Genomic DNA, 27,323 nt, shown 5'->3' with positions numbered 1-27,323 from the left:
GCGTGCTCCCTCCCCCACACGCCTGCCCAGTCGACTAAGGCCTTGTTTGGATGTAGTCGTATTCACATCAATCCACATATGTTGAGGTAGATTGGAGTAGAACTTGAACTAAATTCCACTCCAATCTACACCAACACACATGGATTGAAGTAAATACGACAACATCCAAACAAGCCCTAAAGTGGACCGACGACCCGGTCCACCGCACCATGTTAAAAGGCCCATTTGACTGTAGCATTGTCTCGTTGTGCCGAGCGAAGCCCAAGCGCCCAATCCGGCCCGCCTCGCCCGCCCTTCAGACGGAGACGGAGTACGAATCCGTTTTCTTCTTCTTGATGACGCCCCCCCTTTTTTGTTCGCCAATAAATAGAGGTTTAATTCTTGACCAGCAGCGTTAAAGAGGAAGAGAGAGAAAAAAAAAGAAAAAAAAAACGAGGCGCCGAAGCCAGAAGAACCAACTCCCAACCTCCCGCCCGCTCCGATCTCGATCTCACGGGCGGCGCCTCCGCCGCCGAGATGATGGATCCGGAGATGCTGCGGCTGGCGCAGGAGCAGATGCGCCGCATGTCCCCGGACGACATCGCCCGGATGCAACAGCAGGTACCGTCGCCCGCCCGCCCGATTCTCGTCCCGCGCGTCCCCGATTCGCTGCGTCGGGCGCTCCAACTGTTTCTGTTTCGGGGGCTCTAGGTGGATGTTAGATCGTGGGAACTGGGAAGCAAACGCGCGGTTAGGTTGGATTGGGTTTTCCTGGTTCTGGTTTTTAGTATTTAGTACAGGTTGCGCCGGAAACGCATCCATTATGTGGATGGTGCCGGATGCGCGTAGTATGCTGTCTAGGTTTGCATGCACGTTGAATTGAAGTCGATCGAGGAGTGTGGCTGTAATCGCTGGGCTTAGTTCCGTTTGAATTGGTTTGGCTTGCTTGATTGGTGACGCGCCCACGGAATAAATGTTTATTCCTGCTGTCATAGACAGCGGCGTGCTGCTGCCTGGATAGGATCGTCGTTGCCGGGTCTTCTGCTCACTAGTTCAGGCTTATGTGCTGTGTGGTTAACTCCTTCAGCTAAAATGGTTTGGTTGGGCTTCACAGATGCTTTGTGTGTGTGCTTCCTGTTCAGATTGTGCATTAAGCTTCAGTTGGTGCAGTGTTTCAATGCTCTTTCATCAGTTTAGGTTTTATCAGCACTGAAAGTACATTTCAGGGAGCATTTCAGACTGTCCATCCACTCTCATTGTTTGAGACACCCAGCATCTTTTCCCCTTCCGCTTCTTCACTTAAATGTTTTCTGTTATGTCCTGAGGAAGTGTGCATAGATGCAAGAATTGACAAAGTCCTTGTGGCTACTTGGATAACTGCAGCTGATGTCTAACCCTAACCTCATGAGGATGGCGTCTGAGAGCATGAAGAACATGAAGCCTGAGGACTTAAGGCGAGCTGCGGAGCAACTGAATCAAACAAGACCGGAGGATATGCGTGATATGACTGAGAAAATCGCCAACACTACTCCCGAGGAGTTTGCTGCTATGAAGGCTCAAGCAGATGCTCAGATGTCGTATGCGATATCTGGTGCAAAGATGTTAAAGAAGCAGGTTAGTGGAAAAAAATGTGCATATCATTTTATTACTGTTAGTTGTTCGTTATGATTAGCAAGCTCATCTGTTGTGATGAAACTCCATGATTCATATTATATGTACTTGTAGAATATATGCTAGTACTTCTGTCGCTGTCGGTGCTTTCATTTTCGCTCACACAGAACAATCTCTCATTGCTCCGAGAAGACCTCCAAAAAAAGTTAAAACAAGAAAAAATCACATAGAAAACGCACTATGTTAACTGAATTTGTGAGTGTTATTTGGACTGGATAAACCCGCCTGTGAAACAATATTTCTGCACTATTTTAACTGAATTTGTGAGTGTTATTTGGACTGGATACACCTGTCTTTGAAACAATATTTATATTCAGTTTTTGTAATATAAAAATGAAGGTAGGCCCCACATGTTAGTGTTTGTTTGGTTCCAAAATGTCATGGCATGGGCTAGACACGGTCATGTTTATTGCTAGATGGAGGGACAAGTTTTAAACTATTTGTTGTCCACTTGCTTGAGTGTTGGGGGATGTGTTTTTCCTGGATTTGGACATTATTGATGAAACATAACTTAAGAAATTAAACCACACAAAGGATAGGCCTGACCTTTTCCTTATGTTAATCTTGATATACTTATAATTTTTGTGCTGACTAGCTCTTGTACAGTACACTAGATGAATGTATCTTTTTTTTTGTTTTTTTGCTGACTTATTGTATCTTTGCACCTATGGAGTTTATATCAATGATCTTGTTGCTATCAACAGCCTACATCAAACAATTAATGCAGTTAATTTCATATAGGGTTTTCCATGTTTCTATATATGTTTCCAATTTCCATTTTATCACGCTTCTGATTTTTCTTGACTTTAGGGAAATGAACTTCATAACCAGGGACAGTATTCAGATGCTGCTAGCAAATACAAGCTTGTGAGTTTTGAGCATCAATATTCCATTAAAATAATGTTGATATGCTTTTCAGATGACCTGACAGTTAAACTGTGTACTGTTCTTGATCAGGCCAAGGATAACTTAAAAAGCATACCATCGTCCACGGCGCATACTCTGCAGTTGCAATGTACCCTTAATTTGATGGCTTGTTACTTGAAGACAGGGCAGTTTGATGAATGCATAAGTGAAGGTTCAGAGGTATGCTTAGGTCATGTGGTATCTTACATTTTGAACAAATTCTTGGATCTGATACCATTTTATTTCCTAGTATACAAGATAGTTTGCCATTCTTGATGAAATTCTTTTTTCTGTCATAGCCTACTGTTTTAGTAATAAAATGGAGGTTTTCTCTATCATTTGGGTTTCATCACTCTGGTCTGGTGCAAATTTATTGCTTTAGCAAACTATAGGTGTAAAATGTGTGAATTCTGTAAAATAAGGTCTTTCCTAATCCTAAGATTACTAACTGAAGGAAAAATAAATCTAGTTCAATGTTTTTGACCTAGTAATATGTGTGACTAAACGTCATACCACTACATATCTTACTGCATGTAATAATTGACAAATTCCATACATTTGGCTAGAAATTTGTTATTCTTTTCTGAATTTTTAGAGAAAAATTATGTTGTCATTGAATCACCCAGGGCATTGCAGTTTTCCTAATACATGGCATACTGACTGATCTATATCAAATGGATTACAGGTTCTAACTTATGATTCGAACAATGTGAAAGCTTATTATCGGAGGGGTCAGGCGTATAAAGAACTCGGGAAGTTGGAGGTACTGCTTTGATCCTTTTTTGGGGGGCATATCTTTTTTTAACCTTTACAATTCCCCTGACTATATTTGAAATAATCCTGATAATGCATTCAGGCGGCTGTTGCTGACTTGAGTAAAGCCCATGAAATTTCCCCAGAGGACGAAACTATTGCTGAGGTTCTAAGGTAGGTCTCATGTTCTATCACAGTTTGTACCTTATTCCTGACGTAAACAAATGTGTTTAGCAACTTTAGTTGACACCACTGTAATATGTTCCATTCATGATGCAGAGATGCTGAAGAAAAACTTTCACGGGAAGGGGGAGGAGTGAGCACACGGAAAGGTGTTGTTATTGAAGAAGTCGTAGAAGATGATGCTTCACAGCCATCAAGCAGTCAAAGGAGTACTCCTGGGTATACTGTTTCACAACCACCTGAAGGAGCAGGAAATATTGGGCTCTCAGGATCTTCAGAAAGGTCAAGGGATGATCCTGCTTCTATCAGGTAACATGACCCTTTTCTTTTAGTTTATGCTACTTTCAGCTTCTCTCTCTGCATGTTATATCTGAATTGGAGCACTAAATTGTTGATGCGTGCCATTTGATGCTAGCAACACTTCAAATGTCTTCATCTTTTGTTGTTTTGATTAGATGTAGCAACACTTCAAATGCCTTCATTTTTGTTGTTTTGATTAGACGTGTTTACATATTCTGTTATGGCAAACATAGTGTGCCTACAATTTTTAGAACTACATCAGCAATCATGCCTTGTTGGATCTTCAAGTTCAGTTTCTGGTTCACAATTAGTTCTCATTCTTCACCGCAAAGTGGTAAAATGGTTGTCCACTATTACTTCCTCTATTGTCAGCTTTCTGGATGGGCCTATAACCTATCTATGCAATCTATTCATGCTTAACACAATAATTTCACATCTTATTTAAAAAGCTTAAGCTCTTTAAATATGCTCATGTTACTGTATAATAACATAAATCTTGTGCATGTCCTCTATCCATGAATCCTTTTAATATTTTCTCACAGATGTTTGTAGTGTATTGTTTGAATAATGTTTGATACGATGATTGATAATGTTCTCATCCTGGTGAACTATATTAGGTCATCACAAAATTATGTGTCCAACAATGATCCTGAAGGTTTGCCAAAGTTCGGAATTGAAGGAATGTCACCTGAACTTGTCAAAACTGCCACTGATATGATTGGTACAATGAAACCAGAGGAGCTTCAGAAAATGTTTGAAGTTGCTTCTTCGTTGAATGGCACTAGCTCCGCTGGTCCAAATCTGGGACCCAATATGCCAGAAATGTCTCCTGATATGCTTAAGATGGCATCTGACATGATTGGTAACATGTCTCCTGATGAGCTACAGAAAATGATGAGTTTTGCTTCTCAGATGGGTGGGCCTGGTGGTGCCCCCAGAAGACCTGAGAATAGTAACTTTGGACCTTCATCGAGAGCTACAAGTATTTCAGCCCGTGGATCATCATCTCAACCTATTTTGGAGAACCCTGATGAACTATCAAATGACCATAGGATGGGCCAGTCGTCTTCTAGTCTTCCACCTTCTACAGCTGATATGCAAGAAACCATGAAAAATTCTATGAAAGACCCTGCAATGCGGCAGGTAAGAATGCTCAGCCAAAGGAAATTGTATTTAAAATTATTCCTTCCTGTGAACATTATGCCAGGAAAATTGATCCTTAGTCCTAACATCTTTTGGGCGTTTTCTTTTCTCCTTATTTAACAGATGCTTACATCCATGATGAAGAACATGAGCCCTGAGATGATGGCAAATATGAGTGAGCAGTTTGGAATGAAACTGTCAAAGGAGGATGCTGCAAAAGCTCAACAAGCCATGTCGTCATTATCTCCAGAGGATTTGGATAGAATGGTAAGAAACATATTCTCAACCGAAGCCTGGTCATGATATTATTAGTTTAATAAACCACGAGACGAGCTTGAATCTTACTGTTTCAATCATTAACTGTGCCATTTTCTTTGCATTCAGATGAGATGGATGGAGCGAGCGCAGAAAGGGGTAGACGTCGCGAAGAAGACAAAGAACTGGCTCCTAGGCCGGCGAGGCTTGATCCTCGCTATTGTCATGCTGATCCTAGCCTTCATCCTTCAGAAGCTTGGGTTTATCGGCAGGTGATGGAGTGACCTGGGGAGCTGCATCAGCCATCAGCATGGAAATAATTGTTCACATAGCGATACAGAGTTAGCCCCCCTGCTAACAACTGCTTGAAAGCACTTCGGGGGGAAAGCTGAAATACGAGAATTCTTTGTATCTGTATCTGTATCTGTTCGAAAGTGTAACTCTGTTCATAAGCTGCAACATTCATCCTATTTTTACAATCAAAGGAGTAGAAAGGAATCGAGCCGAAACTGTTGTGATAACCAGCTGACATGTAATATGAATATGATAATCCTTGTGGTGTTTTCAGTTTTGATGAGTTGCAGTTTTGTTTAAAGCATATGCAAGTGAAGCGGAACATAGGCCTTGTTTAGTTCCGAAAAATTTTGGAAAATGGACACTGTAGCATTTTCGTTTGTATTTGATAAATATTGTCCAATCATGGACTAACTAGGCTCAAAAGATTCGTCTCGTCAATTTCGATCAAACTGTGCAATTAGTTTTTATTTTCGTCTATATTTAATACTCTATGCATGCGTCTAAAGATTCGATGTGACAGGGAATATGAAAAATTTTGCAAAATTTTCTGGGAAGTAAACAAGGTCTAAATGCGCAGACAGTCAGGGAAGATGACATCACCATGTGTTTTTTTTTTTGTTTAGGAATGATAATGGTATGGTAGGATGGAGTCTCATGTTTGGTTGAGAGGTATGCTGTTCACTCGATTTTGGGGACATGGACATCTCGCATCGAGGGGATATCCCAGGGACTCTTCTGTCCCCACTCGCGCCTCGGCCAAATAATATATCATATAATAATAATAAAAACAAATAATATCCGCTGACCACTCTTTACACAGTACACCGAGCGCACACGCAGTGCATGATGACGAGCTGATAAGCATCGAATTGAGAAAAAAATACCCATAACTAGCAACAAAAGGGATTTTGATAAAAAAAAGATGATCCAGCAGATCGTTTTTTTATATTTTTTTAATTCCTTAAAACCTTCCCTCAAAGAAGGGGAAATGGCATAAAATTTACAGTCCCCTTTCTTCCTCCGCCAATCACTGACACACAGGTCCACAGAAGTTCGCACGTAGGCTGTTTTTTTTTACAACATTTGCAGCTTGCAAGCACTTAGGTTTTGTTGTCCCTAACACTATCTCCAACAATCGTCACCCAAAATACAACACTCATTTGTCCTTTGGGTAGCGCTACAGGTAAAAGATTTCATACCTATTTTTAGTCTTCTCCAACAACAAGACCTAAAAGGCAACACTCTCTCCAAATGGGTCTCGAAGAGATAGGGTTATGCCTCTCCTGATACCCAAAATAGGTCTTGTATGGTACTCTGTTGGGGGCTATAGGTATGGTATTGGAGACACATTTTAGGTTTGGGTTCCCAAATGAGTTTCTCGCCGGTGCCGAGAGTGTGCGGGCCGCTGTAGTGGCTATGCAGAGCTGCAGGCAGGTCACCACCACCTCGTTCCGCCACCGCGTTGAGCTGAGCTGCGTTGGCGACCACGGGAGAGAGAAGAGGAAGGAGATAGATTCATGGGAGAGACCAATAGAGAAGAGACATGAGAGTAGTGGCAAGGACGACTGTTTTTTTCCTCTCTCTCAATCTGCTAAAGCAACCTTCCTCTAAAATTAGAATTCCTGTTTTCTCAATCCCCTATAAGAACTTTTAAGAGAAAGGAGATCTAGTGGAAATGCTCTAATTGCAATAAAGAGGATGTATTAGTTGTTGCTTTCCATATTATGTTTTGCAAGTGAAACAAATGGGAGAGATAACGTCTTTCATGATGAACCAGGAATTGCAACAAAAGAGGATGTGTTAATTGTTAGTTTCCATATTAAAGGTATTGCAAGTGAAAAAAAACGAGAGAGATAACATAATGCATGATGAACCGGGTGTTGTTGAGCGTTGATTCAGACGAGTGCTAATTGCAATAAAAAGGATGTGCTAATTGTTATTTTCCAATACTAGTATACTTGTTTGTTTGGCTGATAAGCCATTGACTGATTTGTTGTAAGAGAAAAATACTGGTGAATGGCTGATATATTTGGTTGATAAACTCAAGCGAACATGCTTAAATTTCAGTTCCTAAGGGCCATAGGTGGGGATTGGTTCCAGGCTGTAGAGGGGTCAAATTGTCGAAACGGGCTGGACTGGAATCTAGGTTAGCCTTAACCGAACGCCTATTCCGTGTTGAGCTAGAATTCATTCTATGTTGGCCCAATCCGAGTGGAATGGACCTCGTTCCGAGCCGATCCGAGAAAAAGAAACGAGGCCTAAAGGTTTTTGGTGTGCTATTTGCAATAAAGAAGAGGTGCTAATTATTATTTTCCATATTGAAGGTTTCACAAGTGTAAAAAAATTAAAATAAGGCCGTGCTAGTTGCATATGTGCTAATTATTTTGTTTTCCATATTGAAGGTTTCACTGCAAGTGAAAAAAAATTAAAATAGGGCATTTTCCATATTTTCACCGTAAGTGAAAAAAAATAAAATAGGGCATTTTCCATATTAAAGGTTTCACCGTAAGTGAAAAAAATAAATAGGGCCCAACCGGGTTCGAACCGGTGACCTATTGATCTGCAGTCAATTGCTCTACCACTGAGCTATGGACCCTGATTTGATTAAATTTATTTTGGACTCCCTTTGATCACTTGTCCACAGTCCACTAAAAAATAATGGTGACAACCTTTTTGGGCGTAGTGCTGCTGCGTTGGAATTACGGCAGGCTGTAGCATATATCACCGAGTCGTTTGTTGCTCTAAAATTGACTCATACTCATTACGTTCTGTAATACAGTACGTTCTAAAAATTTTAAAATAAATTAAGAGAGAACATAAAAGATGCATATTTCTTTTTTTATTTCCTAATCAGTTGTTATTATCAACGTGGTTAATGGTGATTGATTGATAAATGAAAAGTATTCAATGCAAAACTAGGTTTTGTCCTCCAACACGCATTATATTTTAGGACATATTTTGAATGCTAGAATGCACGATATTACAGTACGGAGGGAGTACTGTAGAAACCATGTTATCTCACCTTACTCTCAAAACAATCATCGTGATATCGAATTGTGTTAAATTATGGGAGAATAAACCTTTCTCAAAATCACTAATTGCCTTCAAGGATATAGAGTAATGTATTATAATATTTTTTGCAATGAGTATAATAATTTATGAGCGGGTATACACCATTCAAGAGATATGTAATGGTGCACATGTGATTTTTGTAATTGAGGCGACAATGAACAAAGTAATAGAACTTATTAAGATATTTATTAGTATGTGTATATAAGGTTCTATGGACGCAAGAGCAAGATAGATGATAACATGAAGAAATTTGGTTGGATGCTCCAACTGTGAGCTCGGCCACCCGGGCCCAAACCCGGTGCCCAGCAAGTATTCCCGTTGGTTACAATGGGAATGGGGAAATCCTCCTCCTTTAATTTTTTTTTTGAAGAAATGGTAGAGAAGCGAGAGAAGATGGCAAACACTCAGAGGAAACAAAAATAAAAACAAGAAATTCGAAATGGCTTGAGAGAAGTATGGAACAGTGCGAGGCAAAACATTGGTGCTAACAGAACAATGACTTGAGCAGATAATCCAGTGGGGGTCAATATTAACTTATCGGAGTATTCGATGTGTTAGTGAAAGAAGATAAGAGAAGTCAAGCAGCAGAAGGTGTTGGCAAAAGTAAAATAAGATGACTAGAGTATGGATATTTATAGTACTTGGTTGAGTTAGAGAAAAAAAAACGATCAAATGATCTGATTGTTTGAAAAACGATTTAACCAGAGGATCCAACATCGTGCATGGTGTTAAAATTGGATTTGCAGAAAATACCAAGACCTGAAGATCTGCTCTGAGGACAGTACGTAAAATTGTTTCCAACAGCTAGTGGAGTGGAGTGTTATAAAACAATCAGCTAGTGGAGAGGTTGTACTGACCAGATGATGTAGTGGTATTCTAAAGAAGATCTTTCTGACCAAATGACGATCTTTGGAGCGTTCACGAGGATTAGGCGTGACATTTGTCAATCAATAAAAAGGGATACTTCACGCGTCTCATCTAGGGAGTTGTTTGCCTTCAAACTCACCTCCTTTATTTATCACTCTTTTATTTATCACATTTTATGCCGGATTGCTTGGTTTGAGTGCTTTTACCTTATCTAGAGTAGTCATAGTAGGGTCACATCCACGTGCATATACACACCATGATTTCCTACATTACATTTACATATATATTGGCACCACCTTGTGTTTCTTGATGTTTCAGACAAAGAAATGTGCTAATTATACCTCCCTTTTCATGTCTAAAACTTGAGGTGTACTTAAAATTTTATGTCTAGAAGAAAACCTCAGGTATACTTAAGTATAGGGAGTACTATTTATCCTTATTTGGCTGATAAGCCATGACAGAAAATATTGTTGGCTAATTTGTTTTGAGAATAAAACACGGTTAAATGATTGACAGATTCGGCTCATAAACTCAAATGAACAAGACTAAGTTGAAATGTAGAGTAATGTAGTATCAAATCAAATAACAATAAACAAAACTAAAACAGCTTTTGATGGGACGGGTGCACAACCAGGCATTTACTCAATTAGTCTCCTTTCATCAGAAAAAAAGGGAGAGAGAGAAAATCATTATGGATTTCAAAAATGTTTTTAGAACAGTTTATTTAATATTTTTTTAAAAATTAAGGGCCCAACCGGTGACCTATTGATCTGCAGTCAATTGCTCTACCACTGAGCTATGGACCCCTTGATGAATATTAAAATTACAAGACCTTTGATATCAGGAATCACACATACTCCTAACACATATCAGAAACTATCCTGGTCTTCACACATATTACATACCCTCTGCGGTTTGAGATCACAGAGTTTGCTGCTTGTTGTTTCACTAGAGTCCCTACGAGGTTGTTATGCCACCACTTGGTCTTTGAATTTGGATCAATAGTAGAGGCCGGATCTAAACCCTCTCTCTTGAGGCCTTGTTTAGTTCTGAAAAAATTTCAGATTTCGCTATTATAGCACTTTCGTTTTTATTTGACAAATATTGTTTAATTATGAACTAACTATGATCAAAAGATTCGTCTCGCGATTTACAGACAAACTGTGTAATTAGTTTGTGTTTTCGTCTATATTTAATGCTTCATGCATGTGCCGTAAGATTCGATGTGATGGAGAATCTTGAAAATTTTTTGGATTTCGGGTGAACTAAACAAGGCCTGAATTCAAACACCAAGAAAAAGCGAAGTCGTTGCTGTAATTAATGGGGAAGCTATGGTGGCCAGGCAGACAGTGGCCGGGTCCGTGCTGACCAGACTGATCTTCATAGACGAGACACAAGATAGAAAGTGAGCAGACTAATCCAAAGTAAACTTTATTTAAGATAATAGAAGATTGTATCCGGGCTTATTCATCCTCTAAGTAGAGGAATCATACCACCTTGTTACAAATATCACGCCGCAACGATTGGACTGAGTTTACGTGACAAAATTGGACTAAGAACTCTATTACTGAAATAAAATGCTATCTAAATGCATAGTCATATGTCTCCAACACCAGTTCCCTTTTGCCGCTCACTTGTACAAAAAGGTGCTTTATAAACTCAAAGTTTTTCTATGAAGATACTCCATGGTGAAATTAGTAAACTGAAGTTTACAAAGCAATTCTAAACACGCGAAGTAACCAGAGCTAGTATTTCGCTTGGAAAGACTTGCAAAATAGTTTTTTTTTTGCCGACAATTATTAAAAAAATGTTCCTTCTCAGCGAATGGATCGACAGAATGACGCTGCTAGAAAGGATCCAAAAGTTTTATTATCAAAGTAAACTTGGAACAAGAAAGTTTTTGGCACTGTGAGTAGTGCGTGTGTTGCTGGAAAAATTCCCACCGTATATATACTATATGACATAATATAATTAAAATAACAATTCACTCGTAAGGAAGTGTTTGGTTGGAGAGACTAAAGCTTAATAGATACTATAGCACATCTATAATTATAATAATTAATGTCTAATTATAGATTAATTAGACTTAAAAATCATCTCACAAATTATTCTCTAGCTATGTTTTAAGTTTCGTAAATAGTCTATATTTAATACTTCATGCATGTATCTAAATATTCAATGTAATAGGACAAAATCTAACTTGGGTAATCAAACAAGGCCTCGGCCTTGTTTAGTTTCCAAAAAATTTTGCAAAATTTTTCAGATTCTCTATCACATCGAATCTTATAGCACATGCATGTAGCATTAAATATACATAAAAGAAATAACTAATTATACAGTTTGCCTATAAATCGCGAGACAAATCTTTTAATCTTAGTTAGTCTATAATTGGACAATATTTGCCACAAACAAACAAAAATGCTACAGTAGCGAAATCCAAAATATTTTCACATCTAAACAAGGCCAGTCATAACCAGACTTGGTACTGTACATAATAAATAATCCCATTGTAATCTCACGGGTCACGTCACGTGCTCCACGGTTCGGTCCGTTGAAAAATTATGCCCGGACCGACCCGTTCTTTGACCACCGGCTCCTGCACGGCTGACGCTGACCGTGTCGCCCTCCTGTCCTGACACCACGGGCCCACCTCGGCCCCCACCATGTCAGCGGCACGAACGCGCGTACCGACAGGAGGCCCACCACCCGCTCCGTCGACAAAGAGGAAGATACCAACGGGCCCACCCGTCAGCCAGCCGCGCGAGGGACGAGGCGCGGGCGGCCGTTTCCTCGCCTTTTCCATCCCTTTCCGTGGACGTGTGCGGCGTGGTGTGGTGTGCCTGCCGTGGCCCCCGGTCGTCGCCGGCCGCGCGGGAGGAGATCGGTTCCACATTTCCACGCGGCGGACCTGGTCGCCTACTAATCTTTAGTACGTACATCTCTATCTCTAGCAGCAGCAGCAACGTATCATTTTGGGGGCGACGGCGATCGCTATGCTATTGCGTGCTGCTTGGAGTTGGCCGGCTTGGGGGTAGCCGCCACACTACTCGCCCAGGCCGATTTCCCTCCCGCTGCCGGCGTTCGTGTTGCAGGGAGAGAGAGAGAGAGAGGGAGAGCGCGCGGCTCCCGGATTTTGATCGCGGAGAGAGAGAGAGAGAGAGAGAGAGAGAGAGAAGGAGGGAGAGGTGGGGATGGACGCGGGGGCGTCGGCGGCGCAGATGGAGAAGCACTCGTCGGCGGCGGCCTTCGTGGAGGGCGGCGTCCAGGACGCGTGCGACGACGCCTGCAGCATCTGCCTCGAGGCCTTCTCCGACAGCGACCCATCCGCGGTACGTGCTGCACTGCTCCCGTGCTGCTGAGTGCTGAGAGGACTCGTCACCTGGCTTGGGCGTCCGTCTTGATTCTCTTCTTCTTCTTGTCTGCGCTGTGCAGGTGACCAGCTGCAGGCACGAGTTCCACCTCCAGTGCATCCTTGAGTGGTGAGCACTCGCTCTTCCTGTCTCTGACTGATTGCTTCCCTGCTGTTTCTCTGTGTTTGTTTTCATATCCGTGTGTTGCTATGATCATTCAGAGCTGGTAGTGTCAACTGTCAAGGACACTGCAATCCACCGCGCAGTTGTTCTATCGTGTTGGGCCGTGTACCTTTAGCTCGTAATTTCGATCACTGCTGAATGCGACGCGCCGTGCTAATCTGAATCTCTGCCCGACGCACTCTGAATGTGAATGTGAATGTGGTTTGGACGAGTCGCATGCTCTGCTCTGAATCACTGTCAGCTTGTCTTAGTTAGTTGCCAGCATTGGTGTTACTGTACTTGTATTGTACTAATTGCGTTACTCTTCGTTATTCTTGAGAGATACTGCTTCTGAGCATTCTGATTGATCATGCATACAGGTGCCAGAGAAGCTCCCAGTGCCCCATGTGTTGGCAAGCAATCAGCATGAAGGACCCTATGAGGTACAGATTCTGCTACACCACCAAATGCATGCATCCACTGGTTAATCTCATTTACATGTTGGTCTCACTCTCACACGCATTACCTCCTACTGCAGCCAAGAGCTCCTTGAGGCTGTCGAGGAAGAGCGGAACGCACAAGAAAATCATGCGCGCACCACAACCATTTTCCGTCATCCACTGCTCGGAGACTTTGAGGTGCTCACATTCAGAGTGTCCTTCCAGTGATGGCATTGGCATGCCATCTGGTTATATGCATGATTGTGTGCTCAATTCCTGCACAGGTACTGATGCCATGTTTCTTCTGTTCCGTTCCAGGTACCGGTGGATGCAGATGATGCTGAAATTGAGGAGCGTATCTTACAGCACTTGGCTGCTGCTGCCGCCATTCGTAGGTCGCACCGCCATGCTAGAAGAGAAGGCCGTCGCAGCAGGTCTGCAGCTCATGGTCATGGCCATCAACAAGTCCTGTTCTTTCCAGCTGCTGGTGAAGCCACTCCTGGTGGTTCTCTGTCTTCACGTTCACAGCAAGAAGGGGACCATGAACATGCCTCTACTGTAGTTTCTTCTCCGCCATTGCCTACCGTGGACTCTGCAGAAGAAACAGCTGCAGACATACCTGTGAATCACACTGCCTCGGTTAATAGCCCTCCAGTTGGGTCAAATGATAGGTAGTTCCTGCAGCCAGAATATGAGCCTACATTTGTGCTGTCTATATTTATCTGTTTGTTTGTCATTTACATGGGGTTAACTAACACTTGCTACCTGATGCTCTGGATCAGTGTTTCTTGGAATCAGTCTTCGCCTGTCAACCAAGATGAAGCTGGACCATCTGAAGCGCAGTCATTCTCAGACACGATCAAATCTCGGCTGCAGTCAGTTTCTACAAAGTACATTTCTACATTTTTACTCCTATGAACATCAGAATCAGATACCTGTGTAATTCTAAACCATTACCTGACTTACATAACCATACACACTTCTCATCCTCATCAACAATACCAGGTACAAGGATTCCATAACGAAAAGTACACGCGGGTGGAAGGAAAGGTGGTTCACACAGAACAGCACCATATCGAACCTTGGCTCAGAGATGAGGAGGGAGGTCAATGCTGGGATCGCTGCCGTGTCACGCATGATGGAGAAACTGGAGACACGGGATGGAACAGGACCGTCGTCTGCTTCCCCAGCTAATCTGCATCCTGGTTCAGATGCAGATAGTCAAGGAGCTGTCGTCGTTCCCCTTCCCCCTACAGCTGCAACTGCTTTACATAACGCCTCGTCTTCAACAGCTTGAATGCCAAGATCATGTTCTCAGTGAATGTATGCTTGTATGTATGCTTGCACTAAAGGAGACGTACTTCGCAGCGTGTCGCGTGTATAATCGGTTTGTCACTTGCTCATTAGTCAGCGAAGCAGATGTTACATGCCAAGTTACTGTTCAGTGAATGTTTCAGAATAAAGTTGTAGTATGTGCATAACCGGGAGAACATGACAATGTTTTGATAGGCCTATATTCCTATCATATGTCAGGCATCGTATAGTGTACTGCTGCATTAGTGTGTACTATGATGATAGAGTGGGAAAACAGCAATCGGTACAGGATTCAGATCTAAGCTGTCTATAAGATGATGTGCGGGGCGGTGGAACACAAATTGTTTATGCTGCAACACCTTCAGGCCTTGTTTGGATGTTGTCGGATTCACCTCAATCTACATGTGTTGGAGTGGATTAGGGTGGAATTTAGTTCAAGTTCCACTCCAATCCACCCCAACACATGTGGATTGATGCGAATCCGACTACATCCAAACAAGGCCTTAGTGTTTCTGGAAATCCAAACACACAGACTTTGAACTTGATAAGCAGATGTCCTGATTCTGAGCTATCCTTTACACACATTCGTCCGCCCTAGTTGTTGTATATTTTACTTTCTGATGATGAAAAGTTTGGTCATATTTACTGCTCAGATTTGAAGGAAATCTCAAATGAAGATCAAAGGCCAAGATCAGTGGCAATACACATGGGCGGCGCCAGGGTATTCCCCTGTATGCCATGGAATACCCAAGATTTTGGAAATAAACACAAATGCATATATGTATACGTATAAGTATAACGTATATAGTTGCTACATGGTGTAAATCTGGCCCAAAGCCCAACAGAAAACAGTGATTTTCAGCTCAATCAACAAAGTAAAGAAAAAAAAGATGGCAACGTTTCCTGGTTGTCGCTTTTAGGGGATGTTTGGTTGCAAGCCATAGTCTACCACAACTAACTTTAGGTAAGTGTGGCAAGCTATAAAAAGTGTGACTAACAAATTGGTTGCCACACTTTGTCATGCCTAAAGAAATCTTGCCACACTTTTAAACTCTATGACATGTGGAGTCCAAAAGAATCATGCCTAAGCTTAGTTGTCAACCAAACACTTGCCAATTTGGTCAAACTTGCCTAAGGTAAAGTGTGGCAAATTGTAGCTATCAACCAAACAACCCCCTAGTCTCCCAACTCACATCGCATCGCACCGCTCCGCATCGCACCAACTCCCGACCCTAGCGTCCTAGCTTCGGCGACCGGTGGGCAGTGACGACTGGCGAGCCCGGCGCTCCGGCAGCCGGCGATGTCCACGGTTTCGGTTCCGGCCTCCGGCTTGCTGCTTGAGGCAAGGTGAGCACATACACTAGCACATTTGCATCGAAATTATTAGAGAAAATGGCACTATGACACTATGTTCAGATCTTGTACGTTGCTTAAGCCTTGTTTAGTTCTCTACACGAATTTTGTTTTGACGATGTTTTCGTTTGTATTTGATAATTATTGTCTAACCATAGACTAACTAGACTTAAAAGATTTATTATCTCATAAATTATAGATAAATTATATAATTAGTTATTTTTTATCTATATTTAATACTTCATACATGTGCTGTAAAATTCAATGTGATAAAAATGTTAAAAATATTTTTAGTTTTTGGGTGGAACTAAATTAACAAAGCCTTGTTACTATTGCACATTTACATCAAAAATTTTTATATGCTCGGAATACCCAGCCGTAAAATCCTGGCTCCGCCACTGGCAATACAGTTAAGGACCTGTCCTGTAGGCACACGACGCATTCGTCCATCCGCTACCGCCATGCGCTACAGCGCTAGCGATTAATAATGGAGATGCTTGGTCTGCTGTCACGAGAGAAGAACGCCGGGAACATCTGATCAAGAGATGCTGATGGGCACAATCCAGTGGCCCGGCCCAGAAGGACTTGAGGCAGTAATAAGCCGATCCCACAGCGCCTTGGCCTGAGCCTGAACAACAGCAGCTTAGCGCTGTTGGGATGTTCAGATAATCGAGCTGCGTTTACGCAGCCGCGGGCAATGATCACCACCTTGCTCATTGCAAACGTCTCCTTCAGCCGCAGATGCATAAATTTAGTTAATATGCTTTGACTCTCCAATAAAATTGAAATGGCTTATAATTTAGGATGGAGAGTATTTGTTTGAAGAAACGAAATGATCCATCATCTTTCCATCCGTCTTCTCTCTCTCTCTCTCTCTCTAAAATAGAATGGGTTAATCCATCACCACTTCATGTCCCGCAAAGTAATAATCAATTCAGGCATGAGCCAGTCTCTCCATTGACCACCCAAGTTTACTGTCCACGCTATTCAAAAAAAAAAGTTTACTGTCCACACCTGCTCACAATATGTCCCTTGAACATCTCCAAATAATTAATTCCAGGCATCTCAGATAATAGAAAGTGTCTTCTATCCTTTTTTTTCAGGTCCTGATGAGCTTGTCTGTTGCTTCAGAAGTGTCACCTTCAGTAGGGCCGGCCGTTTCTTCAGTTCTCAACCAAGGCTTCCGTGTGTCAATATGAAGCAGACACCGTCCTTTTCCCACCATGACGTGCAACCTGTTCATACAGATGGTAGCGCAGTACATGCCACACATACACTTCGTTTGCTTCTGTAGAATCTGCATGCAGTGGCAACGACATGCATGCCTCTTTTATTTGCCTGTGTGTACCATGGAGACCATGTCACTTGTCAGACAAACGCAGTGTACATGAAAACATGTTCCCATGTGGCTACTAATAATCCTCCTAATATACAGTAGGAGCACGAACTGAACAGTGCCACATTGTCACCGGTGAGACTTCGCTTTCCTGCCACTCAGCATGTGTCATGTACCCACATGTTTGATAGTATTTTTTTCAGCTACAAGAGTACACAGTGAACAGTTTACATGGATGCGTGATAATTCAGAGCCAGATTAAGTTACAGTTTCTCGGACCAAACTGGCCTCTACTAGTTCCAAAGTTATAACCAGTTGATTAATTTGATCAATGTTATATCTCTGCATTTTCCCCTTGTGCACAAGCACTAGTGGTAACATGTAATTCAGTCTGTCATGATTAAGAGCTAAGAGCATCTCCACCAGATATCAAATCCACCAGCATCTTCATCAATCAAAAAGTATAGGGAAAGGAGATATGGTAGGAGATCGAGTGAAACTGCCATCTCTTCTATATATATTGTAAAGTTTTAAATATAGGACAAGGGATATGATATCTCAACCCATCATTTTTTTTATAGTTCTCTGTCGTCCCACACACTCCTTCCCGTGACTTCTTGTCTCCCTTCTATCCAATGCCTCTCCTCCGCAGTCACCTTGCTGTTGGCTTTGTGTCCTCATGCTTGACCTTGTCGCCCAGGCCTCTTTGCCATGGCCTCCCACCCCATTGTACGAGTCCTTCTCCTTTCATTGTGATATTGGACATCTCCCACTGTAACGAACCAACATGTGTTTCTTGTTAATCACACATTTCATCTAACTTCATCACATCAAAAACCTACTTATTTTGGTGATATAAAAAGATCATGTTGAGTAGAGCCTAACTATTTTTGGAACCCTATGCAGCATGCATTTCATTCCATTCCAGTCATTCTAACGGCAAGCAATTAATATATGGAGATTGTTTATGTCCCGTGAACGTGAAGAGCTAGCTGAGCTTGGCGTTCAATTCATTACTGAGGCTTGGCTTGGAGGGGGTTTAATTCCAATACCCACTCGGCCGGCCATCTTGGTCGAGTTGGCCAAGGAGTACGTAGTTCAGCTCCCCCCTGAGGTCCTGCAGCAATGGCGGCGAACATGGGGTAAAGCTGGTAGGCGAGAGGTTGTTCTTGTCCCTGGCCTTTGGGGTCCTGGAGACGATCAGCTATGACTCTCTGCAACCCATCAGTCCGTTTCATGACCGACCGTTAACTGTTATCCTGCATGCATCATATATCAGTCGGTTTCACGATTGACCAATGACCAGCACGACTAAATGCATACGTGATACGTACCTCAAATCTCTCTTCATATATGCCACCACGAAACACCTCCGTTCTACACTCACCCGTACACACGTCCCAGAGGCAACAACGGCTGAAGAAGCTCACGCCGACGCCGGCCACCACCAATGTCCGTGGCCATGGCATTGGCGGCCATCTTGGCCGCCGTCTACGTCCTCAGGTATCTACTCTCTCCGACTCCGAGTGGCACTGGCAGGCCCAAGTCGTCGTCGTCACTGAACCTTCCACCTGGCCCGCGGGGATGGCCGGTGATCGGCAGCCTCGGCGCGTTGGCCGGCGCGCTCCCACCGCACCGCGCGCTGGCCGCGCTGGCGGCGCGCCACGGCCCGCTCATGCACCTCCGCCTAGGATCCTACCACACGGTGGTGGCCTCGTCGGCGGACACCGCCCGTCTTGTCCTCAAGACCCACGACTTCGCCTTCGCCGACCGCCCAGCCACCGCCGCCGGCGAGGTCGCCTCCTACGGCTACCTCGGCATCGTGCACACCCCGTACGGCGCCTACTGGCGCATGGCGCGCAAGCTCTGCGCCACCGAGCTCTTCTCCGCGCGCCGCGTCGACTCGTTCGAGCGCGTCCGTGCCCAGGAGATGCGCGCGCTCGCGCGCGGCCTGCTGGCCGAGTGCGCCGGCGGCGCCGTCGCCGTCAGGGAGCACGTGGCGGGCGCCACGCTGCGGAACATCCTCCGCATGGCGGTCGGGGAGAAGTGGTCGGGGTGCTACGGCAGCCCCGAGGGCGAGGCGTTCCGGCGCACGCTGGACGAGGCGTTCGCGGTCACCGGCGCGGTCAGTAACGTCGGCGAGTGGGTCCCGTGGCTGGGCTGGCTCGACCTCCAGGGCTGCGTCCGCCGGATGAAGCGCCTGCGCGCGCAGTACGACCGGTTCTTCGAGCAGATCCTTGCGGACCACGAGAAGACGAGGCGGCGGCGAGGCCGACCCGGCGCCGGCGGCGACGACTCTGCGGCGGGTGATGACCTGGTCGACGTGCTGCTGCAGCTGGCCGAGGAGCACGAGAACAGACCAGAGCCGGGGGCTGGCAGTGGCAGACTCACGCGCGACGGCGTGAAAGCGTTCGTCCAGGACATCGTCGCCGGCGGCACGGAGAGCTCGGCGGTGACGATTGAGTGGGCCATGTCGGAGCTTCTCCGCCACCCGGAGACCATGGCGGCGGCCACCGCCGAGCTCGACCGCGTGATTGGCCACGGCCGCTGGGTCAACGAGAGCGACCTCCCGAGCCTCCCCTACGTCGACGCCGTCGTGAAGGAGACGATGCGGCTACACCCCGTCGGCCCGCTCCTCGTCCCGCACCACGCACGCGAGGACACGGTGGTGGCCGGCTACGACGTCCCCTCCGGTGCGCGCGTGCTGGTGAACGTGTGGGCCATCGGTCGCGACCCGGCGTCGTGGCCCGACGCGCCCGGCGCGTTCCGGCCGGAGCGGTTCTTGAGCGGCGGCTCCGGCCACGGCGTCGACGTGCGCGGCGCGCACTTCGAGCTGCTGCCGTTCGGCGCCGGGCGGCGGATGTGCCCGGCGTGCGGCCTCGCGATGAAGTTGGTGGCCGCCGGCGTGGCGAACCTGGTGCACGGGTTCGCGTGGCGGCTGCCGGATGGGATGGCACCGGAGGACGTGAGCATGGAGGAGCAATTTGGGTTGTCCACGCGCCGGAAGGTCCCGCTCGTCGCCGTCGCGGAGCCTAGGCTGCCGGCGCACCTCTACGCCGCCATCGACTAATCAGCTGAGCTGGCTTACGCGCGTGGAAACAGGCCATCACATATTAACATTATGGATCTTGCTTGTTGACCTCAGAAATTGCATCATGGACTCTACTGTAGAGTAGAGCCCGCCACCCTCCCAGAGGCATAGCACGCAGCCGCCCCAAGCAGAGCAGGCAACCGCCCAAGCCCAAGCGCAGCCTAATGCTGTGACAATGATACATGTACTATCAGCTGTTTAAGCAAATGATTGCAGGATTAGTGCATGTAGATTATGTAACAATGGCAAGCGTCATCATATCTCAACTTATGCAGAGTCTGCGGACCTATAGTAAAGGCGATATTCCCCTTGCTCGAAGCCGCAGAACGTCACTAAGGTGCTCGACATTGGCAGGCGGCACCGAGCTCTCCTAGCTGCTCTGCGCAACAAGGGTCAGGGAAGCGCCACAGACGGCGCTGCCATGGGTGAGTCGTTCTACCCAAGAGCCTCGGCCACGTTCGCTGCGGTGCCCTGTGGCTCCATGTTCGGCAGCATGTCCACTGACCGCGTTCGGCATCTCATCAACGCCGCGCACGTGCGTGCCCTACACTACACCGGGGTGGTGGAGGTAGTGTCCGTGGTGGATCCGCGCCGTCAGCCAAGGCCAACCCCAAGGCGGTCACCATTTGCACGGCCAAGCGGCGCAGCGAGCAGCTCCGAGTACAGATGTCCGCGGTGTGCAGCGTCGAGAGGTCCGTGGCGAGGCAAAGGTCCAAGGCACGGGACGCGGGTGTGGTGAGGCGTCCGTAGGCGAGTCGATCGGCCTGACGGACGAGACGGGAACTTGACGCCCGTATGTATCCCAGTACAATACGTGACTGACCCTTATACACTGCAAGTGTAGGAAATGGCATAGATGAAGGAGACTTCGAAATTATAATGGGCAGATATCCGAATAGATGAATTATAATGGCGTTTCTCCAAACTCAAAGAACTGTAATGGCTTTAACCCAACAGTCCCTAAATAATAAAAGGGTGGTTTTTCTCACTCTACCGTACAAGTCCTAGCCGACAACTTCAATTCAGCTTTCTCAGCCTATATGAAAATTTAAGGAAAATAGCATCGGTGGGATGTTCTTACTTGAGTTTCCCCTACTTGTGAGAGCTTTATTAGTGGGCTCAACTCCAATAGTAGCCCTCTAATTAGTTCTCTACTTTTTTTTTGACCTACTCGTCAGTCATGTAACTCTTACTTTTTCCCCCTCTCTAATTCCCTTGCTTCCATCCCTGCCTGGTGGCCCGTGGATGTAGCGTACACATATGTCAAATCTAAACCGGACCCGATGTTGCATACACTTCGGCCCAGATGTTCTCATTGATCCAACACATTCACAACTGTGCAAATGATGACAAGAAACATTCCCTCTTCACATATGGACCACATTCAAACCAGGCCAAACATCACATCACACCACTTAGATTCCAAGGAAAATGGATGGATTTAAACTATGAATTCAGAATGATGAATGACATGTTTCTTTGTTTATGTGTTTCTCACTTTAAGATGTAGAAGATCATGGTCTTTCTTTCCCCGACCATTGTGGTTCTTTTTCGAATGAAGAGAGGTCTTTATTAGCTAGAAGCAGGAGATTACAATGTAATCGCCGTTGAGGAGGTCCAGAGCACACGCATGTGTTTGACCTAACCAAGACGCTGAGTGTTTACAACGTCTAGCAAATAAAGCTAAAGCATTCGCTACACTATTACCCTCTCTCTTCACTTGGGGGATGATGCACCCATTCATCGAACACATCTAGCTTTTCACCTCTTCGATGATAGGTCTGATATCTGATTGGTCCGGAGCATTGCTCATCATAGCTGACGTAATTCTAGCACAATCCGATTCAATAATAATCTGTGCGAACCCCCAATGACGTGCCTAGCGCAGGCCTTCGGTACGGGCCAAAGCTGATTATTGCAGTCCTTTACAAATATCCTTCACACAAACCTTGAAAAGCATTTGCAATGCCTTCAAATGATCCAGGATCAGCGAGTCTGTGGATTCAGAAAACAACTTGTACTATATTCTCATGGATCCAAGGAATGAAGGAACCGCTTTGCACTATATGTAGATGGTTTTATTTTTTGCGATCGTGCGAAGCATGTATTTTATTAAGCAGGAGAGTTTTGTTACAAACAGATGGCCATGGTAACCCAGGTCCTCAACTCTAGTTTTTGAAACTGATTACACCGAGCGACATCAAATCGAGGGTAGCAGCGACTGCAAGTGGCTGTAAAACTATATGCAGATGGTTATGGTAGTGAAATACATGTCACACATATATATACACTTCTAGTCTTCTTTGTTTCAGTAGCATCTTCAATGCCTCGTACGTGTTTCTCTTGCGTAACTTTGGAGGAGACCGTTATTTCATTAGTCAGTCAAAGAAACATAATAAAAACACTATAGCGAAAGTACGAAATAGCAAAGCGCCTGCCATTTGCCCTAGAAAAACATTGTGTGGTCCTTACATTTGCCCCTCAAAGCTTGAAGAACCCTATTCTGTTTTTTCAGGTCCAGAATTAGCCTGTCTTGACCACCTTTTTTACCTTGATGTGCAACTCTGTCCAGTATTCAGATGGGTGATGATGATTGATGAACTGGTATGAAGTATGAACAAACCAAACCAAGTGCAGATGGTCATGGTAGTGCAACACGTACCACACATATGCTTCTCTAGCCTTGTTTGTTTCTGTAGAAATCTGCTGTAACACCCCAAAATTTGCAATTTTCCAAAACAGGATAAAGTGTTAAATTGTGTATTTTTGTGCCCATGAAATATAGGAAAAATAATATTTTTCTTTGAATTAAAATTTACTATAGGAGTTAACAACTTGTTTGAGCATGCATGCCGTTGCATTGGGTTTATTGTGATGAGTGGTTTTGACTAAAGTTTAAAAGGAATTCAAATTTGGTTTTGAAATGTGTTTTGTTTTAAAAGAAAAAGGGAAACAGAATTTAGAAAATGGAAAAGAATTTCCTCTCTCCCTCCCTGTCTCGGGCTCGGCCCATTTCTCTTTCCCCCCTCGCGGCCTGCTTCTCCCCTTCCCCCTTTCTTCTCGGTTTCGGCCCAAGCACCAGCATCCGGCCCAGCAGCTGAGCGCCAGCGCCCTCCTCTCTCCTTCCACTGACAAGCAGGTCCCGCGCCCTGAGTCACTGCCAGGTGGGACCCAGAGGTCAGGACCGTCCCCTACCTCAGTCCGGGTAGGACACGAGTCCGGTCGCACCCACCGCGCGTGATTCGCGCAAGCAATCCTTGCTCCGCACGTTTGCTCCTTTAAATAGCGGCCTCCGCTGCCCCGCGACCCCCTACTCCAATCCCCAAGCCGGTCGCATAAGCTCTCGCCGAGAAAAACATCGCCGAGATCCACCCCGAAAGCTATCCGCCGCCGCGACGCGTTTTGATCACCGTGAGTACCTTGCCGAGCCTCGTCTCTCTCTTGCGAAGTCGCTGAACCCCTCCTTTCGCGATTTCGTGTTTCCTATGTGTAGTTAACCCTCGCCGAACCTGTGCCGAAGCTCGCCGTCTGCCTATCTCTGTCGCGAGCACGCCCTAGTCTCTCCCCGACCTCGGTCTTGCCCTAGGTAAGTCCGCATCAAGCTCCTCTACGCCCCGGTGCAAGCGGTTCACGTTCTACCGCCCTAAATCGCCGGACCGAACAACTCCGGCCGAGTCCGGCCATGGCGCCGCCGTGGGCACCTCCAACTCCGGCGGCCGCTCCCCTCTCATCCCCCCCGATCTAATCTCAACCATCCAAATGCGATCCAACGGTCTATATCAAAGCATACCCCTTCGGCCGATAATTTTTCAAAAAACCCCCCGTGCTTTTTAAAGAGTTAACCCGCAGTCCAAGCGCCTTTCTCAAAATACGTTTTCTCAATTGGATTAAGTATTTCCGATCGGTTGAATTCAAATACGTTTTCAGGAAATTACAAGTTTGCCACTGGATTTGTTTTACTCATAAAATATTTATCTTAATTCCGTTTTGACTCGTTCAAATGGCGTTGGTTTTGTATTCAAAAGATCTACATGTTAGTAACACTGTTTTCTTAGTTTGAAACTTTTTAATTCCGTGACTCAAATTAATTAATTGTCTTTCTAAAAGAAAATCTTAGAAAATTCATATATTCTTCGTTTTAACTCCGATTTAATCCGTTCAAGTTGCGTTAGATTCGTTTTCACGTAAACTATAGTCTCATGCTACTGTAGTACAAGTTTTCAACTTTTTAAATCTGAGTTTAGATTTAATCTATTATTTTATTAAAGGAAATCTTAGGAAAATCATAACTTCTTCGTTATAGCTCCGATTTTCGTGATCTTTACGTCTGTGTGATCGTAGAGCGATGTAGATTTGTTTTATAAACTTTTTATCTTTATTTGCTACTGTTGGTGTATTGTTCTAATTATAGGTTTGTTTTGCTTTGTATGATTGCCTCTGGATGATTGCTGCTGATGTGATGACTGAGTTTAGTCGGTGAGCTTTTACGTGGTGATCAAGAAGCAGTTTGTGGAAGGTTTGGAACTAAAAGAATGATCTGAGTTTTAAGGCAAGTATAGCATGGGATCATCATTGTTTCCTAATAACTTTAATCACTTAATTCATACTGCATGTGTCCCCTTGATAAGGATTTCCTAGTATTGATCTTATACCTTGTCACCTATGGTTATGCATTGGGTAGCTTATGCTAGTGCTCCACTAAACCATGACCTTGTAATTTGACTAAAGAATTATGCAATAAACATTAAAAGATGACTTTTTAGCAACATTGGAAAAAGAGGGCTGGAGCATTGGGCTATCTTATGGTGCTCTAGTTTCTCTCCGTAAGGACTTATCTATATCTGACCATCCGGGACATACAGTACAACTGTGAGGGCTACATGGCTCTGGCTTTAGCTCAGTATGAGGACCTTTTCTAGCTTGTTAGTGGTTACCCTTGTGGCGCAAGTGGGGGATAGCAGACCGTGGATTCCTGCGGGTGAGTCACACGGACTGACTAACGAAACCTAGCGGCCCTAACTTGTTAGACAAACCTTTGAAAGGCTTCATAGTGAACCCTGTCGGCCTCCCTAGGAAGGGGGTTAAGAGACTCGCGACCTCGGGCGAAAGGGTAAATCACGACTCACAGTGAAAGTGTACAACCTCTGCAGAGTGTAAAACTGATATATCAGCCGTGCTCACGGTCACGAGCGGCCTTGGACCAATACAGAATAAATGATAACTAATGGCAAATTATTGAAGTTATTGTTGATAATATGTTGTTTATGCTATTCTTTATTCACTTTACTTGATCATGAGTTTATTTTGGGTCTTGACAACTTGATGCTACTCATATGCTAAAATTGAGACAACTAAAAGCTACATGCAGTTCAACCAGTGTCTAGCCTTTGAGCCTCATGAACCCTATGTTATTCTTGCTGAGTACGAGATGTACTTACGCTTGCCTTTACATTTTATTTGGATAAAAATCTCGAATGGGTACCAGATTGCAAGCTTGGAAAAGAGTTTAGGCTTGTGCTCAACCAGTCAGTTGTCCCTGTGGATTTGGAGCTTTCGCCTGAAGAACGGAGTGTCTTTCCGCTGTTTGCTATCTAAGGTCATATCTTTATATTAAGTTCGTTATATATAAGCATTGTCTATTGATATTACCCCTATTTGTGGCTATATGTGAGATTTGACTTTCTGGGCTCACATATGGTGTGTATCTGGTTTTGTTCTTAAAACCGGGTGCTACATCTGCAATGCCAAGGGCATATTGTTGTCAGGAAGCAAGAGATATTTTATATGCACCATGAAACACCTTTTCCTTTTATTCTTTATTATTTGTACACTACAATCCCATGAAAACATGTTCTCATGTGATTAATAATCCTCCATTTCTCCTAATAGAATGGAACTCTAAAAATCTTCCTAATAATAGAATCCTATCTGTAGAAGATTTATTTTAATTAATGAGAGGAGATCATAAAAGTTTACATGAACTGAGCAGCACCTGTTTGTTACTGGTGACACATGCATTCATCTAGCTTTTATTTTGTATATGTATCCTATATTCTCACTTTAAGATGTAGAAGGTCGTGGTCTTTCTTTTCCCGACCATTGTGGTTCTTTTTCGAATGGAGAGGTCTTTATTAGCTAGAAGCAGGAGATTACAATGTAATCGTCGTTGAGGAGGTCCAGAGCACACGCAGGTGTTTGACCTAACCAAGACGCTGAGTGTTTACAACGTCTAACAAATAAAGCTAAAGCATTCGCTACACTATTACACTCTCTCTTCACTTGGGGGATGATGCACCCATTCATCGAACACATCTAACTTTTCACCTCTTCGATGATAGGTCTGATCTCTGATTGGTCTGGAGCATTGCTTATCATAGCTGACGTAATTCTAGCACAATCCGATTCAATAATAATCTGTACGAACCCCCAATGACGTGCCTAGCGCAGGCCTTCGGTACGGGCCAAAGCTGATTATTGCAGTCCTTTACAAATATCCTTCACACAAACCTTGAAAAGCATTTGCAGTGCCTTCAAATGATCCAGGATCAGCTAAGTGTGTGGATTTAGAAAACAACTTGTACTATATTCTCATGGATCCAAGGAATGAAGGAATCGCTTTGAACTATATGCAGATGGTTTTTTTGGCGATCGTGCGAAGCACGTATTTCATTAAGCAAGAGAGTTTTGTTATAGACAGATGGCCATGATAACCCAGGTTAGCAAGAACCCCCAGTAAACCTCAACTCTAGTTTTTGAAACTGATTACAAGCAATACATGGAGTGACTTCAAATCTAGGGTAGCAGTGACTGCAAGTGGCTGTATATAAAACTATGTGCAGATGGTTATGGTA

General features: G+C 44.4%; 3 protein-coding genes and 1 non-coding gene across 4 annotated transcripts; 3 read left to right on the top strand and 1 right to left on the bottom strand.

The window, feature by feature from the left end:
• On the top strand, nucleotides 384-5,785 carry LOC8081147 (outer envelope protein 61). Its single transcript, XM_002461447.2, has 10 exons — nucleotides 384-600; nucleotides 1,363-1,593; nucleotides 2,461-2,517; nucleotides 2,608-2,736; nucleotides 3,242-3,319; nucleotides 3,413-3,483; nucleotides 3,589-3,801; nucleotides 4,410-4,935; nucleotides 5,059-5,202; nucleotides 5,320-5,785. The coding sequence occupies exons 1-10, from the start codon at nucleotides 517-519 to the stop codon at nucleotides 5,464-5,466; spliced, it is 1,680 nt and encodes a 559-aa protein (XP_002461492.1). The 5' UTR covers nucleotides 384-516; the 3' UTR covers nucleotides 5,467-5,785.
• Nucleotides 8,012-8,083, bottom strand: TRNAC-GCA. The gene has a single exon. It is a non-coding gene; the product is annotated as a tRNA-Cys (tRNA).
• LOC8081146 (E3 ubiquitin-protein ligase RHF2A) lies at nucleotides 12,228-14,947 on the top strand. Its single transcript, XM_002461446.2, has 7 exons — nucleotides 12,228-12,755; nucleotides 12,859-12,905; nucleotides 13,319-13,381; nucleotides 13,477-13,576; nucleotides 13,697-14,049; nucleotides 14,161-14,268; nucleotides 14,384-14,947. The coding sequence occupies exons 1-7, from the start codon at nucleotides 12,618-12,620 to the stop codon at nucleotides 14,673-14,675; spliced, it is 1,101 nt and encodes a 366-aa protein (XP_002461491.1). The 5' UTR covers nucleotides 12,228-12,617; the 3' UTR covers nucleotides 14,676-14,947.
• On the top strand, nucleotides 17,880-21,460 carry LOC8081145 (flavonoid 3'-monooxygenase). Its single transcript, XM_002461445.2, has one exon. The coding sequence runs from the start codon at nucleotides 18,832-18,834 to the stop codon at nucleotides 20,449-20,451; it is 1,620 nt and encodes a 539-aa protein (XP_002461490.1). The 5' UTR covers nucleotides 17,880-18,831; the 3' UTR covers nucleotides 20,452-21,460.

This window comes from Sorghum bicolor, chromosome 2, assembly GCF_000003195.3.
Source record: "Sorghum bicolor cultivar BTx623 chromosome 2, Sorghum_bicolor_NCBIv3, whole genome shotgun sequence".
Taxonomy (NCBI): Eukaryota; Viridiplantae; Streptophyta; class Magnoliopsida; order Poales; family Poaceae; genus Sorghum; species Sorghum bicolor.
This window is presented reverse-complemented; position numbering and strand designations above follow the sequence as displayed.